The following is a 16217-nucleotide window of genomic DNA, read 5'->3' on the forward strand; positions in this document are numbered from 1 at the left end:
CCAATACATGAATTAAGCATCTAAAGTGAACAAAATGTTTAAGTATGAATGTTGGAATCTAGTTTATAAAACAAATACCAGGGGGAGATTCCAAGATGGCAGCTAGAGGGAGGAAGCAGAAAGCGAGCCTCCTATAGTGAAATCTTGAAGAGATGCTGGAGACACACTTTGCAGGCAAAAATCACCAAGAAGAGGCAAAACTTTGACCCCTCCACGCCTCCAGCTGGTGCAGAGCATCTCCACTTCACGTTAAATGGAGAAGCAAGGAGGGCTCCTGGGCCGCCAGTCACCCATGCCCAGATGGCTTGGAAAGATGCAGACAAGGTGAGCTTCACGGTACCATGGTACCCCCACAGACAACCCTGGGCCAGAACACCATATCCCCCTGGACAGACCAACCCTCACCTGGGGAAAAAAGAGAAACTGAGTAATAAGCAATAAGAACAATAAAGATATGTGGGAAAGAGGGTGGGGCACACTGAGTGCCGAAGATTGGGGGAAGGGAATCCTTCCCGGAACTGTAAATAAACAAGCCGGGTGGGCAGGAGAGGCTCCAGCGGGTGCAAGGGTGCTCACCCGGTAATAAGGAGCAGGAAAGCTTATAAAAGTGGCAGTGGGAAGAAAACGGCACAGGAGAGGAGGAAGACCCACTTCCCACATGAACTGTAAATAAACACACAGGCCTGAGAAAACGGGTGTAGTGTCACCTTCCCCAGTGTGCTTGGAAACGGGAAAGCTTGTAGCAGAGGATCACGCACAGGAGAACTCTGAGTAAACAAAGCCTGTGGGGCCAGGTGAGTGCTAAGCTCACCCCAGAGATCTGCATAAATAACGCCTCCAGCAACAGCAGGCTGACAGCAGCGGCAGGCAAGCCATAGCCGCAGATACCATTCTCAGAACTGTCTCCAGACCCTTTTTTTTTTTTCTCTTTTTCTCCCTACCTTTGATGAGAGAACAACCGAATTACACCTGCATGCTGAAAAACTTCCTGAAACTGTATTGCATTTGAACTTGGAACACATGGTGGGGTTGTGTGTGTGTGTGTGTGTGTGCGTGTGTGTGTGTGTGTGTGTATAGTTTTGTTCTACTTTATGCATCCCCTTTGATGAGACAACTGCAGAATAACATCTGAGGCACCATCTCCAGGATTGGAGACTGAGACGGACACCCCAATTATTAAGACTGAAACTTCATTGCATTTGAACTTGGAGGTTTTTTGGTTTTTTAGTTTTTGGGTATTTTTTTAAATGTTCTATTTTTCATTTTATTTATATATATATTTCTTTCATTTACTTATTTTTATTTTTATTTTTATCTTTTTTTATTTTTTATTTTCAATCCTCTCTCTGTCTCTCTAACGCCTGTTCAGCTTACTGTCGATTAGTACACTAACACTCCCTGTTTATACCTTTGAAACTTTCTTGACAGATTCCTTGTTCTGTTTTCTCCTTCTTGTCTATTTTTTTCCCTTTTCTTTAACTTCTTACTTTCAATCTCTGCTCACTCTTCCATTCTAAATATTACCATTGTTATTATTACAAGCTAGAAAATACTTAATTGCACACAGTACAGGGACAGTAACAACACCAAAGACAATGATGAGAAGACAAAAAAACCAGGGAAACCAGTTTTCCCACAGCAAAAAATTAGTACAGGAACCAGAGGGGAATGAAGAAAACAGATATTCAGATCCAGACCCCAACAAAATGAAGATAAACTATGCCAAAGGACCCAATGAAGCCCACAAGAATAATTTAAAAGAAGACATACTACAGGTACTCAATGAGAATTTTATAGAGATGATACTGGATAGGGTCAACCAAAATGTACAGAGACACTCAAGAAATTCCAAGACAACAAAAATAGAGAATTTGAAAAAGCAAAAGAAGAAATAAAGGAAACCATAGAAGCACTGTAAAAACACCAAAGTGAAACAGAGAACACAATGAATAAACACATAAATGAACTCAGGACAAAAATAGACAACATTAAAGAGGAAACCATCCAGGATATGGAAAACCTCAGAAAAAAGAACGAAACAGAACTGCAAAACAAAATGGAAGGCCAATCTAGCAGAATAGAACAAACAGAAGACAGAATCTCAGAAATTGAAGATAAAATGGTAATTAAAGGAAAAACCAAAGAACTATTATTTAAACAACTCAAGAACTGTGAAAAGAAAATGCAAGAACTCACTGACTCCATCAAAAGACCAAACTTGAGAATCATGGGCATCAAAGAAGGAGAAGAGGTGCAAGTGAAGGGAATGCGTAATATATTCAACAAAATAATAACAGAAAATTTCCCAAATCTAGAGAAAGATATTCCCATATCCATGAAAGAGGCCTCCAGGACACCAAACAGACCAGATCAAAATAGAAATACCCCATGACATCTCATCATTAAAACAATAAGTTCAGAAACTAGGGAAAGACTATTGAAGGCTGTAAAAGAGAAAAAACAAGTAACATACAAAAGTAAATCTATCAAAATCACAGCAGACTTCTCAACAGAACCATTAAAAGCAAGAAGAGCATGGGGTGAGATCTTCTGGGCACTGAATGAAAATAACTTCAACCCCAGGATACTCTACCCAGCAAAATTATCATTCAAAATAGATGGAGCAATAAAAGTCTTACATGATAAGCAGAAACTAAACAATATGTGACTACAAAGCCGCCAGTACAAAAGATTCTTCAAGGGATTCTGCACACAGAGAGTGAAACCCAACTTAACCATGAAAAGACAGGCAGCACCAAACCACAGGAAAAGAAAAAGCAAGAAAGTAGAGAGTAACCTCAACTTAGGTACACACAATCAAACCTTCAAACAACTAAGACAACTAAATGACAGGAATCACCACATACCTATCAGTACTAACACTTAATGTTAATAGACTTAATTCCCCTATCAAAAGGCACCGCTTGATGAAATGGATTAAAAGGAAAGACCCAACAATTTGTTGCTTACAGGAGACCCATCTCAAGGACAGAAATAAGCATAGGCTTAGGATGAAAGGCTGGAAGATGATTTACCAAGCCAATGGCCCACAAACACAGGCAGGAGTAGCAATACTTATCTCTGACAAAGTAGACTTCAAACTTACATTGATCAAATGAAATAAAGAAGGACATTCCATACTAATAAAAGGGGAAATAGACCAAAAGGAAATAATAATCATCAACCTGTATGCACCCAATGTCAATGCACCTAATTTCATCAAACATACCCAAAAGACCTAACGCCAACACAGTGGTTGTGGGAGACTTTAACATCCCATTATCATCAATAGATAGGTCATCCAAACAAAAAATCAGTAAAGAAATCCAAGATCTAAAATATAAAATAGATCAAATGGACCTAGTTGATGGCTACAGAACATTTCATCCAACTTCTACACAATATACATTCTTCTCAGCAGCCCTTGGAACTTTCTCCAAAATAGATCATATCCTAGGGCACAAAGCAAGGCTCAGCAAATATAAGAAAATAGAAATTATACCGTGCATACTATCTGATCACAATGCAGTAAAAGTAGAACTCAACAACAAAAGTAAAGACAAAAAACATGCAAACAGCTGGAAACTAAATAACTCATTACTTAATGAACAATGGATCATTGATGAAATAAAAGAGGAAATTAAAAAGTCCCTGGAAGTCAATGAAAATGAAAACACAACCTACCGGAACCTATGGGACACAGCAAAGGCAGTCCTGAGACGAAAGTTTATAGCCATGAGTGTGTATATTAAAAAGACTGAAAGATCCCAAATCAATGACCTAATGATACATCTCAAACTCCTAGAAAAACAAGAACAAGCAAATCCCAAAACAAATAAAAGGAGAGAAATAATAAAAATAAGATCTGAAATCAACAAAATAGAAACCAAAAAAACCATACAAAGAATTAATGAAACAATAAGTTGGTTCATTGAAAAAATAAACAAGATTGATAGACCCCTGGCCAACCTGACTAAAATGAGGAGAGAAAAAACCCAAATTAGTAGAATCAGGAATGCAAAAGGTGAGATAACAACAAACATCATGGAACTCCAGGAAATCATCAGAGACTAATTTGAGAATCTTTATTCAAATAAATTTGAAAATCTTAAAGAAATGGACAGATTTCTAGATACATATGATCATCCAAAACTGAACCAAGAGGAAATTAATCACCTGAATAGATCTATAACACAAAATGAAATTAAAGCAGCAATCAAGAGTCTCCCCAAAAACAAAAGTCCAGGACCTGATGGATTCACTGCTGAATTTTATCAGACCTTTAAGGAACTGATACCAACCCTCCTTAAACTGTTCCATGAAATAGAAAGGGAAGGAAAATGGCCGAACATATTTTATGAAGCCAGCATTACACTTATCCCAAAACCAGGCAAAGACACCTCCAAAAAGGAGAACTATAGGCCAATCTCCTTAATGAACATTGACACAAAAATCCTCAACAAAATAATGGCAAACTGAATTCAACAACACATCAAAAAGATTATTCACCACAACCAAGTAGGCTTCATCCCAGGGATGCAGGGGTGGTTCAACATATGAAAATCAATAAACGTAATAAACCACATTAACAGAAGCAAAGACAAAAACCACTTGATCATCTCAATAGATGCAGAAAAAGCCTTTGATAAGATCCAACACCATTTCATGATAAAAGCTCTAAGAAAACTAGGAATAGAAGGAAAGTTCCTCAACATTATAAAAGCTATATATGACAAACCTACAGCCAACATTATACTTAATGGAGAAAATCTGAAACCATTCCCTCTAAAATCAGGAACCAGACAAGGATACCCGCTATCTCCACTCCTATTCAACATAGTAGTGGAATTCCTAGCCAGAGCAATTAGGCAAGAAGAAGGAATAAAAGGAATACAAATAGGTAAAAAACTGTCAAAATATCCCTATTTGCAGATGACATGATCCTATACCTTAAAGACCCAAAAAACTCTACTCAGAAGCTATTAGACATCATCAATAGCTATAGCAAGGTCGCAGGATATAAGATCAACATAGAAAAATCATTAGCATTTCTAAACACTAACAATGAGCAACCTGAAAAAGAATGTATGAAAACAATTCCATTTACAATAGCCTCAAAAAAAATCAAATACCTAGGTGTAAACCTAACAAAAGATGTGAAAGACCTCTACAAGGAAAACTATACACTTCTGAAGAAAGAGATTGAGGAAGACTACAGAAAGTGGAGAGATCTCCCATGCTCATGGATTGGTGGAATCAACATAGTAAAATTGTCTATACTCCCAAATGTAATCTACATGTTTAATGCAATTCCCATAAAAATTCCAATGACATTCATTAAAGAGATTGAAAAATCTACCATTAAATTTATATGGAAACACAAGAGGCCACAAATAGCCAAGGCAATGCTCAGTCAAAAGAACAATGCAGGAGGTATCACAATACCTGACTTCAAACTATATTACAAAGCAGTAGCAATAAAAACAGCATGGTACTGGCACAAAAACAGACATGAAGACCAGTGGAACAGAACAGAGGACCCAGATATGAAGCCACACAACTATAACCAACTTATCTTTGACAAAGGAGCTAAAAATATACAATGGAGAAATAGCAGCTTCTTCAACAAAAACTGCTGGGAAAACTGGTTAGCAGTCTGCAAAAAACTGAAACTAGATCCATGTATATCACCCTATACCAAGATTAACTCAAAATGGATCAAGGATCTTAATGTCATACCCCAAACTCTAAAGTTGATACAGGAAAGAGTAGGAAATACTCTGGAGTTAGTAGGTATAGGTAAGAACTTTCTCAATGAAACCCCAGCAGCACAGCAACTAAGAGATAGCATAGATAAATGGGAACTCATAAAACTAAAAAGCTTCTGTTCATCAAAAGAAATGGTCTCTAAACTGAAGAGAACACCCACAGAATGGGAGAAAATATTTGCCATCTACACATCAGGCAAAGGACTGATAACCAGAATATATAGAGAACTTAAATAACTAAATTCTCCCAAAACTAATGAACCAATAAAGAAATGGGAAGTGAATTAAACAGAACTTTCTCAAAAGAAGAAATTCAAATGGCCAAAAAACACATGAAAAAATGGTCACCATCTCTAGCAATAAAGGAAATGCAAATTAAAACCACACTAAGATTCCACCTCACCCCTGTTAGAATAGCCATCATTAGCAACACCACCAACAACAGGTGTTGGCGAGGATGCGGGGAAAAAGGAACCCTCTTACACTGTTGATGGGAATGTAAACTAGTACAACCACTCTGGAAAACATTTGGATGCTACTTAAAAAGCTAAACATTGATCTACCATTTGATGCAGCAATACCACTCTTGGGGATATACCCAAAAGACTGTGACACAGGTTACTCCAGAGGCACCTGCACATCCATGTTTATTGTGGAACTATTCACAATAGCCAAGTTATGGAAACAGCCAAGATGCCCCACCACTGATGAATGGATTAAGAAAATGTGCTATCTATACACAATGGAATTTTATGCAGCCATCAAGAAGAATGAAATGTTATCATTCGCTGGTAAATGGATGGAATTGGAGAACATCATTCGGAGTGAGGTTAGCCTGGCCCAAAAGACCAAAACTTGTATGTTCTCCCTCATATGTGGACATTAGATCAAGGGCAAACACAAAGGGATTGGACTATGAGCACATGATAAAAGCGAGAGCACACAAGGGAGGGGTGAGGATAGGTAAGACACCTAAAAAATTAGCTAGCATTTGTTGCTCTTAATGCAGAGAAACTAAAGCAGATACCTTAAAAGCAACTGAGGCCAATAGGAAAAAGGGACCAGTAACTAGAGAAAAGGTTATATCAAAAAGAATTAACCTAGAACATAACACACATGCGCAGCAAATTAATTTGAGTCAGCTTCCTGTATAGCTATCCTTATCTCAACCAGCAAAAACCCTTGTTCCTTCCTATTATTGCTTATACTCTCTCTACAACAAAATTAGAAAATAGCGCAAAATAGTTTCTGCTGGGTATTGAGGGGGGGGAGAGGGAGGAGGGGAGTGTGTGATAAGGGAGGGGGTGGGGGCAAGGTTAAATGACCCAAGCCTTGTATGCACATATGAATATTAAAATAATAAAAAAAATAAAACAAATACCAATAATCCATTTAAAGTTTATCTTTCTGTTGATATCATTGCATATTACAGGCATTTGAAAATATTTGTATGGTTTATCTCATTCATCATATTTTATCAAACACTTCTTACTAAGAAAAATAGGCTTTAATCCATACATCAGTATATAAACTATAAGGTTTGTACAGAACCTTAAATATATATAGTTAAGCATTTATACTCTGGATTGAGATAAATTTGTTTTGCAATGATGGTCCTACCTTCTACTTTCAGCCACGTAAAACTTTAGGCACATAATTGAGCCTTGACTTTTCCAGTTGTAAAATGATTATGTTAGCAATAGTAATTATTTCACAATGTTTGGGAAGAGGAGACATTAAAAACTGTAATGAAAATAAAATAATTCTTAGCACAGTGTCAGGTACACAGGGATTACTCAGTAAGTGCCTAGAGTTAGATTTACTGAGCTTTAATTATGTTATAATCCTCAAAAAAACTCTATAATTTATGTGCGGTTATTTCTTATTTTCAGATTAATAAGGAAGAAAAAGAATATTAAATTAATTATCCAAATTTCACAAAGTCTTCTAACATCCAAGAGCCCACAACTGTTTATACAAAAGGCAGAGGTAAAATGATAATATGTTTTATCATTTTCAAGGGGAATAGATACATGTACAAATAAAGCTATCAGTGATTTTATAAAATCTACCAGACACATATGAGAGGAGTGATTCTTTTTTTCTCTATACCAAGAGTGAAGCATACATTGCTGATGTAAAAAAAAAGGTACAAAACTCTCTTCACTTTTATACATTTGTTTTCAGCAGCCTTGAAACTCTAGGATGATCCTTCTTCTCTTACAGCCTATAATCTGATTTACTATGTACAGATACAGGTAGAATCCCCCCAAACACACTCACATACACATACACACATACTCTAGTTCTGACAAGCACGCAGTCACACAGGGATCCATATATTCTATTTTGAATTAGTGCATGTCAAAAGCAAAAGATATCCAGCTTTTAGTAATATTTCCCATGATGATGAAAGAACACTGTCAGAAATGTATGCTATACACTATATTCTTAAACATATAACTGCTGAATAATGTATAATGAGGAAGAAATCAGAAATATTCAGTATATCCATGCAGAAAAAAAGAAAAAATGAACGAAAAACAGAACTTCATATCTTATCAAGCTACTAAGGTTTTCTTGGCATCAACATGTAGTTTAAACAACTCAAGTGTTTTCAACTGTCATTCTGAATAGAAACAGTTAAAATGCATACTAATAAGATTTTATACTAATTACCTGTTTTTTACATGTTTGCTCTAAGGTTGTCAGAAGAGTAGGGTGAGATGGGTAATATCCATTCATTATTTCCACTCCCAGTTTAAGCGCAGGTGGCATGGATTGCCCCAACAACTGGTGAGTAACAAACCTACATTATTGTGTAAATATTTCCTCTGGTTCCACCATTTTATCTACTATATTATGTTTTTTAGTACTAAAAGTACTATATTATGTTTTTCAGTACTAAAAGGGAGCATAGTAGTAATCATTTTATTTCAAATGAAAAAAAAATCAATGTAAAAGATATTGGAAGATAAAACTGTAAAACCATAGTGTTGATCATGTGCTGTCTGTCGAGCAGGAAGTATCAGCTGTGACAGAATTACAGTGTCATAGACATGCCCGAGTGTAGAGTCTTGAATTTCCTGCATGTTACATGCTAAAAATATTTTAAGTTGGAAGTTCAAAACAATTTTACTACATAAAAGAATAACTAAGTACAAGTATATATCCTGGATTAAATGGAATGTAATACTTGACATGCTGAATTTTTTCAGTTATGATTGATTTTTGATTAATTACAGTGAGTTTTTGCTAAGATAGCAAACATACTTCATAGTTTTAAATAAACTATTTGCCAAAGTGGAATTATAAAAGAACCACTGTAATAATAGGAAGATGGTAAACTTACGCAATTTTCAAAACTAATGTTTTTTCATGTTATAGTGGCAGAAATGTAGATGTTCCATTTTGTGATGTAAAAGGCTATACTGTTCAAATATTTACCTACATTATCTGAAATTAGCAGATAGCAGAAAATTCTAATATATATTTATTGAATTTAAAATAGTTTGTATATTTCTGTATTTTAGGTTGGATACAAACCATCAAAAAATGCATCGATATGCTTTCATTTTGCCAGAAATGATGCCAATGATGAGACCTTGAGATAAGTCATTTAAAACCCAAATACTTTTAGCCACTCTAAAGAGGTCACAATTCAATTTGCATCCACCTGTTGAGAGATATTAGCAATGTGCTAGTATTAGGATTTTAGAAATGTAAAAATATTTATCAAATGAATACTACTTATATATTCAATATGACTTCATTACTATCACATCATGTGTAAAACATTCTTTGTTAAACAAGCTAGTTTTACCCATAAAATATTTTACCTCCCTTCTTCCATTCAAAATACACTAACCTTGTCCTAAAGTTTGTAGGATGAGGATGTCCATCATACAAGGATAAGTAGTCATATTCTTCTTCTAGTGCAAAGGACTGAAAAACAATTTGTATTCTATTTCGTTCTTCTGCTATTATGACCCAGGTACAGTTTGCACCATTTGGATATCCATATGGAAAACCTGGGCTTTCGATAGTGCCATTAAGTCCTTTTAAAGTTCCACCGCATGTATAAATAAATCCTGCAATGAAAGATAAATAAACAGATGTTAATATTATATAAAACAAAAACACAATCTAGGAAACATTAGTTTGAAAAGTCTTTTGTTTTTATGTTGACATTAATAAGAATTTTGTAAAAGACATTTTAAGAGATGGGTGTTTCATATATGTATATACATACACACATAAGTAAAATATGTAAGATGTAAGTAACAAATAATTGGAAATAACATTCATCAAATTGAGGTTAATGATTATCAATTCATTAATGAAATAAAGCATCCTGTCTACTTGATTCATTATCAGTTGTGTGTTCTAACACACAATTCTAGATCATGCGCTCTTCAAGTAGTTTCCAATCATGTTATGGAAACTAATTACATTAAAAATTTAATGGTTGTAGTATGCATACTGAGCCTCAAAAAACTGATTGTGCCTGTTTCTGGCAAAGCATGCTTTTTGGCATACACACGTCTCTACCATGTGACTCATGTCTTTTATGAAAATTTGTCTCCTCTGGTTTTAGAGGAAGGACTTTTATAAATGTCTATGTAATTGTTTTAATTTTGATAATAGTGTTCCATGAAGTTTGTGCATAATCCTAAATTAACCGCACCAGAGTAAGCCCTAAAGTTGGGAAGAAGATATATTAACTACAAGGATCCTTTGGAAGCAGTGGTGTTAAATTAACAATTTCTGCGCTAGTTCTCTGGAAGGTCTAGCATGGAGATGCTTAAAAAACTTAAAATATTATTTGGGGCATTTGTTTATTTGCATATGTAGATATGAGTATTTTTAAAAAGCAAGAGAGTTGTAGATTGTGGCAGATATAGGCTAATTTTGAATGGTGTACATTCATTCTACACTCTCTTCATAACAGAGTCTTGTTTTTGCTTGGGAATTCACTTCTCTGCTAAACACATTTATGTTTGTTATAGTGGAACTTCTCTATGGAACTGGGGAGGAGGTAAAGGAAAAGAGAATGGTAGCCAACAATATGGAAATACATTACATCTGTGCAAATAATCGATACAACAATATTTATTGAAAGATGTTGAATAATGGGAAGTGGGGAGAAAGGGGTGAGGGAGAGTAATGGAAGGGGTTGAATGAACCAAAGTAAAGAATACTCACAGTGGAGATGCTAAGGGAAACCGCTTTGAACATTGACTTTGGAATTAATAACGAAAGACAGGACTGTAAAATAGGTACAGTGTGCAGTGTGCAGTGTAAAATACGTACTTGTGGAAGGAGGTTGTGTGAATGGAGGAGGTGAAGGTTATGGAATATGGTTGATGGGCTTCATATGCATATATTAAGTAGAATGATGAAACCTCTTGCAATTAATTGCTTTAAGTGGGGTGGGAAGGGGTTGCAGAGAAGATGGTAGATATGATCTAACAAATGTACAATATAAGGCTATTCAGAATTGTCACGATGACTCCCCCTCATACAAGAAATATATCCTAATAAAAAATTCCCAGAAAAACAAAAAACATCTGCATGCTTGGGTGTAGTTGACATTAATGACTGGTGATAAGGACTGTACCACATGTCTGGCTCAATAAAACAAGCCTATCCTTTGATCCACACTTAGCTCAATGATCTACTCCTGTTATCTACACAATGTAGCAAAACCTTAATCCTGGGATATGAAGCAAAGTTCTTGTTATTATTTTGCCCTTTAAAAAAACTTACCAAGAGTTTGGATCAGATGGTTTAAAAATCAATATTTACATATATTCATATATATTTTTGCTCCTGCACCAAAAGTCAAATAGGGCATTTTATGATTTTCAAAAAGAAATAAATATAAAAATAAAGGTCTCTTTTAAATTGCTTCTTGCAGAGAAATTAGTTTGACGCCTTAGGTTAATTAGCTATCACCCATTTCTATTAGTTTTCTGCCTGAACAGCTTCCAATTTGAACTTTATAACAAAATACAAGCATGAATCCCTTCAGTCACAATCTGATCTATGAGCTGTTTACATATTCACAAGCTCCATAACCCTGATTCTGATGGTTTTGCCAAAAGGACATATTTCCTAAAATAACATGCTGAACTTTGTCCACTAATTCTTTAAAAGCCTGATGATTCATGGATATTGAATTTTTCTTTTGCTTTAACTTAGGAATTAATTAGGAATTACACCTATTTTTAAAAATCTTTATCTGCATTCTTTATTTTCATTTTAAGTTAGATTAAACATAACATTATACAGAATGCAACAATACAAATTTTCCAACATGTTTAAATTGCCCACTAAAAATGAGGTAAAATCACAAATAGAGTTTTAAACATTGTAAAAAAAATCTTGCCTCTTGGCCATTGCTATCAGCTCATTGTTGCACTTTCTAGACACATGCACATTTATGCATATTTCTATGGGTTAAGTATATTTTTCCAAATGGAGTCATTCATACTATGGATATTTTTTGTATTTTTTTTCAAAGGTCACTGATGTTTTTCTGGTCCAGATGTATACTTCTACTATATCTGGTCCAGAGGCCAGATGAACCCAAGGCCTCAACCATGGTAGGCAAATGTTCTAACACTAAGCAATATCTCAAGCCCTATTAAAATTTTAAAAATAACTATATAGCTACATATGGCATAGTATCCTTGTATTATAATTTATGTTTCAATTTTCCTTAGATAATTTCATTTTATAGTGATATAAAGGTATAAAAGACAACATAGAACACATGGAAGTAGGATTGCTGAAATTAATTTAGGTACGGTCAACAAACCTCAATAAATATGAAAAGATAAGCTGCTACTTCTATAATACAAAGCCCTAATTTTGAAAGCCCTAGTTTTTTGAAATACAAAAATGTTATCATGCTGTTTTATTTTGCAATTCTCTGGTATAGTGTTGGAATCAAATATCTTATATGCTTTTAATTCATTCATAATTCTTTTCTTATGAATTGTCTGTCCATATGATTTCCGTATTTTAATAGATACTTTTCCTTTTTTAGCATTCCACTAGGATACAATTGCTGAGGTTTCTGGTGACTCATTAACATCTATATTTTCTTTTGTACACATTTCTAAATGGTCCATCTTTGATTATTCTTCATATCTCATTGCTCTCATAAAATTACAACTCCGTCTTGCTCTTCCTAGAGTGTCAGAGGATCACCATCTTTCCCACTGGTCTCCTCTGAACAGTTTCCTTTCACATTCATTCATCTGTTCATCCCATTCATCATGCAAAGGACATTGCTCCAGGCTGTCTTCTGGCAACTGATGAATTAAAACACGAGACATCCGGGATATTACATAAGCTATTACTATGGAATACAATAAGGGCTATGACCTGGGTAAGCACACTTTGCCATAAGAATGCAGGGAAGGAAAATTTAACCTAGATTAATCACAATGAGGTTTATAGAAAATCCAACAAAACTGACATTGTGACTTTTCACAGATTCAGCCTTTGGTAGTTTCTGAATACCTTATGTTGTATTTCTCACATCTTAACTATTAATGTTCACTTAAAACAGTTGATTTATATTGAAATATGACTAAAATTTTCATGAGTTTGCCACCTTGTCAACAAGTGTGATTAACAATAAGAATTTTTAAATCATCTTTTTCTTGTTTTTCTTTCATATCCACATTTCACCTTTTCTACACATACAGAGAAATGTAATGACCACCTGGAAAGTATTTTCAGTGCGTTTTAGAACTTATTTTGTTTTCTTTTGTGCTTTCCAAGGTCCATGACACAGTAACATTCACATTTGCATTTCCTTTTTCAACTATCTTTATAAGCCACTACAGCTGCCTTCAATGCCAGGTTGACACAATGATGTTGACTATTTTTTCAAAGATTACTCCTTTACTTCTCATTATCAAAATCAGTTCTTTTTTTATCTTTGTTGTCATCTTTTTGCATTTGGAACTGTCGATTATTTTTACTCTGTTAGAAATTCTAATGACTTTCATGATGATTTCCTGTTTACCTAATATCATGGACCTCTATTCCAATCATGTGTTTGTTTACTAGATTTGTCTTCATATGTGTTATAGTTTTGCAGGTTTCTCAGCAATCATTCACATAGGTACAAACATTACTGGTAACCATAAAAATGATATACCTTAATTTATACATTACTGTTTCTCTGCTACATACCTTTTGTACTGATGTAGTATGCCATGTTCTCTGAGACTTATTTCTTTCAATTGTATCAGCTCACTCTTAACCATCTCTTGAGTATATCTCTTGCCTCTTGTTTTTCTATCCTAAATATTTTAGTATTATTTCAATTCTTCCTCATTTCCTTCATGATATATTATGAGAGCCTCCTATCTACATCGCTAGGTCTCGTGAGTTTTCCTATCTTCTCAATTCTCTACATTGCTGCTAAGTCATTTCTATGCAACACAAACCCAATCTTTTCACTTCCTTACTCAATAGGATTCCTTGGTGACTCCTCAATGTCAATAAAGGTCCATACACTTTTCTGTGTACCATATATATCAGGTAACAGACATTTTTCTTTTCTGTTTTACCGAGCCATGTTCTATACTTCTTGAAATTCTTTTTTTTTTCTTTTTTTTTTTTTTGTCAGCACTGGGGTTTGAACTCAGGGACTCAAACCTCTAACTAGATAGGCAGGTGCTTTTACTGCTTGAGTCATTCCACCAGCCCCCTTCTTGAAATTCTTAAAGGTGACATAGGAAGTTATCTGGAGTTGAGTCTCATCTACTTCCTCTGATTAGAGGATAGAAAGCAGTATGTGTATACACATGTTCATCAGGGTTCTCACTGTAACCAATTACTTGCTGGACATTGAAGTAAAGTGTCATTTGCCATTTATCTTTTGCTTTTCTCACTGATAAGCCCACTTTAAATATTTATCATCTCTGACATAATTTTTTTGTGTTACTGAGGTTTAAACTCAAGGCCTTACATGCTAGAGCCACACCCTCCACCTTTTTGTTTTAGTTATTTTTCAGGTAGGATCTTGTGTGATTTGTCTATGCTGATCTCAAACTGTGATCCTCCTGATCTCCACCTCCTGAGTACATGGGATTATAGGCAATATCTACCCTGCCCAGGACATAATATAATTTTTATGACTGCTCTCTTAAGTCTTTCAAAAATATTTATGCAATGGTGGCTGGGAACAGAGTCTTGCTTTAGTAGAAGTTCAGTAAATGCTTTGTGTTTGAATAAATACTTCCTCCTACATTTCTCAAACCCATGTGATTTTCCAACCATCCATACTCAAGAAAGTCAAGAACAACTATGCTCAGTATTTTAATTTGGGGTATGTTTTGGAATAGAATTTGATAAAGACATAAGTAAGTATATTTATCTTTAAAATTTCATATTAATAAGACACATTTACATACCCTTAGAAGAACTAATAATATTCACTATGGAACAATATTTCTTTTTATTGTAGTGCCAAAAAAGCTTTCAGACAACTGCAATATTTTATATAAGCAAGTGCAAATGACATCACCTCAGAGAGGCCTTCTTTTTGTTTTCAATTATTTTATTATAAATAGAGTAGATATATGAAAAGTGCAGCAAGCAAATGTACATACATGGAAAATTCAATAAATAATCATATATTAAAAGCCTGTACTACCAGTAACTGCATCAAAAAGATGCAATACCTATTGCTAGTCTTTAAGATGTTTCTCTTAATTGCTTGTAAATGTAATCAGACTATCTTTATTCCTTGGAATGGACATTTTCTTCAGAATTATGTAACTTTCTACATTACTTATAATTTTACTGCAAATGTATGCATTTCTGTACTCAAGTAATGATGACATTCTCCTATACTGTCTTCTCATTTTTATTGGTTTACTTATCATATTCAGATCTTGATTCAATCATTTTTATAATGTAAGATAGGGATGGATATTAATTTATTATCTGTTTGGATGTAGCTATCCAGCACAATTTATATGAAATGCCACTATTTCCCAACACAGTTAAGTTTGCCATTAATGAAGTATGAGTTTTAAATAGACCTGTTTCTGGATAGTTTGTTCCATTGGTCTATACTACATACTAAAGCTAGGATAAGTGCTGTGCTTGGACATGTGTATTATCATCATTCTTCTTCTTCATCAGGATTGCCTTGGCTTTTCCTTTGAAGTTTAACATTTCCATAAACATTTTAGCATCAATTTAACAATTTACCATCCCCCCCAAACAAAAAAGGAGTTTCTGAAATGGTGATCAAGATTACTTTAAACTGACAGACAAATCTGGAGGCACTGACAGTATTGCAACATGGAGACTTTCAGCACATTATTATGATAAAAAAAATCCTCACTTGTGCTTGCCTTTGAATACTTGGAGATATCTTTTTGACCGTCTTACCACTATTTCACCTTTTGAAGC

General features: G+C 34.7%; 1 protein-coding gene across 5 annotated transcripts in view; it reads right to left on the reverse strand.

Moving 5' to 3' along the window:
• Csmd3 (CUB and Sushi multiple domains 3) overlaps nucleotides 1-16217 on the reverse strand; it is a 1205819-nt gene that overhangs the window by 1058016 nt on the left and 131586 nt on the right. For all 5 annotated transcript variants that reach the window (XM_074069089.1, XM_074069088.1, XM_074069087.1 and 2 more), the window contains exon 2: nucleotides 9637-9859. In XM_074069089.1, coding sequence (XP_073925190.1) covers nucleotides 9637-9859 — 223 coding nt within the window. The remainder of the gene's footprint in view (nucleotides 1-9636; nucleotides 9860-16217) is intronic.

This window comes from Castor canadensis, chromosome 3 (genome assembly GCF_047511655.1).
Source record: "Castor canadensis chromosome 3, mCasCan1.hap1v2, whole genome shotgun sequence".
NCBI lineage: Eukaryota > Metazoa > Chordata > Mammalia > Rodentia > Castoridae > Castor > Castor canadensis.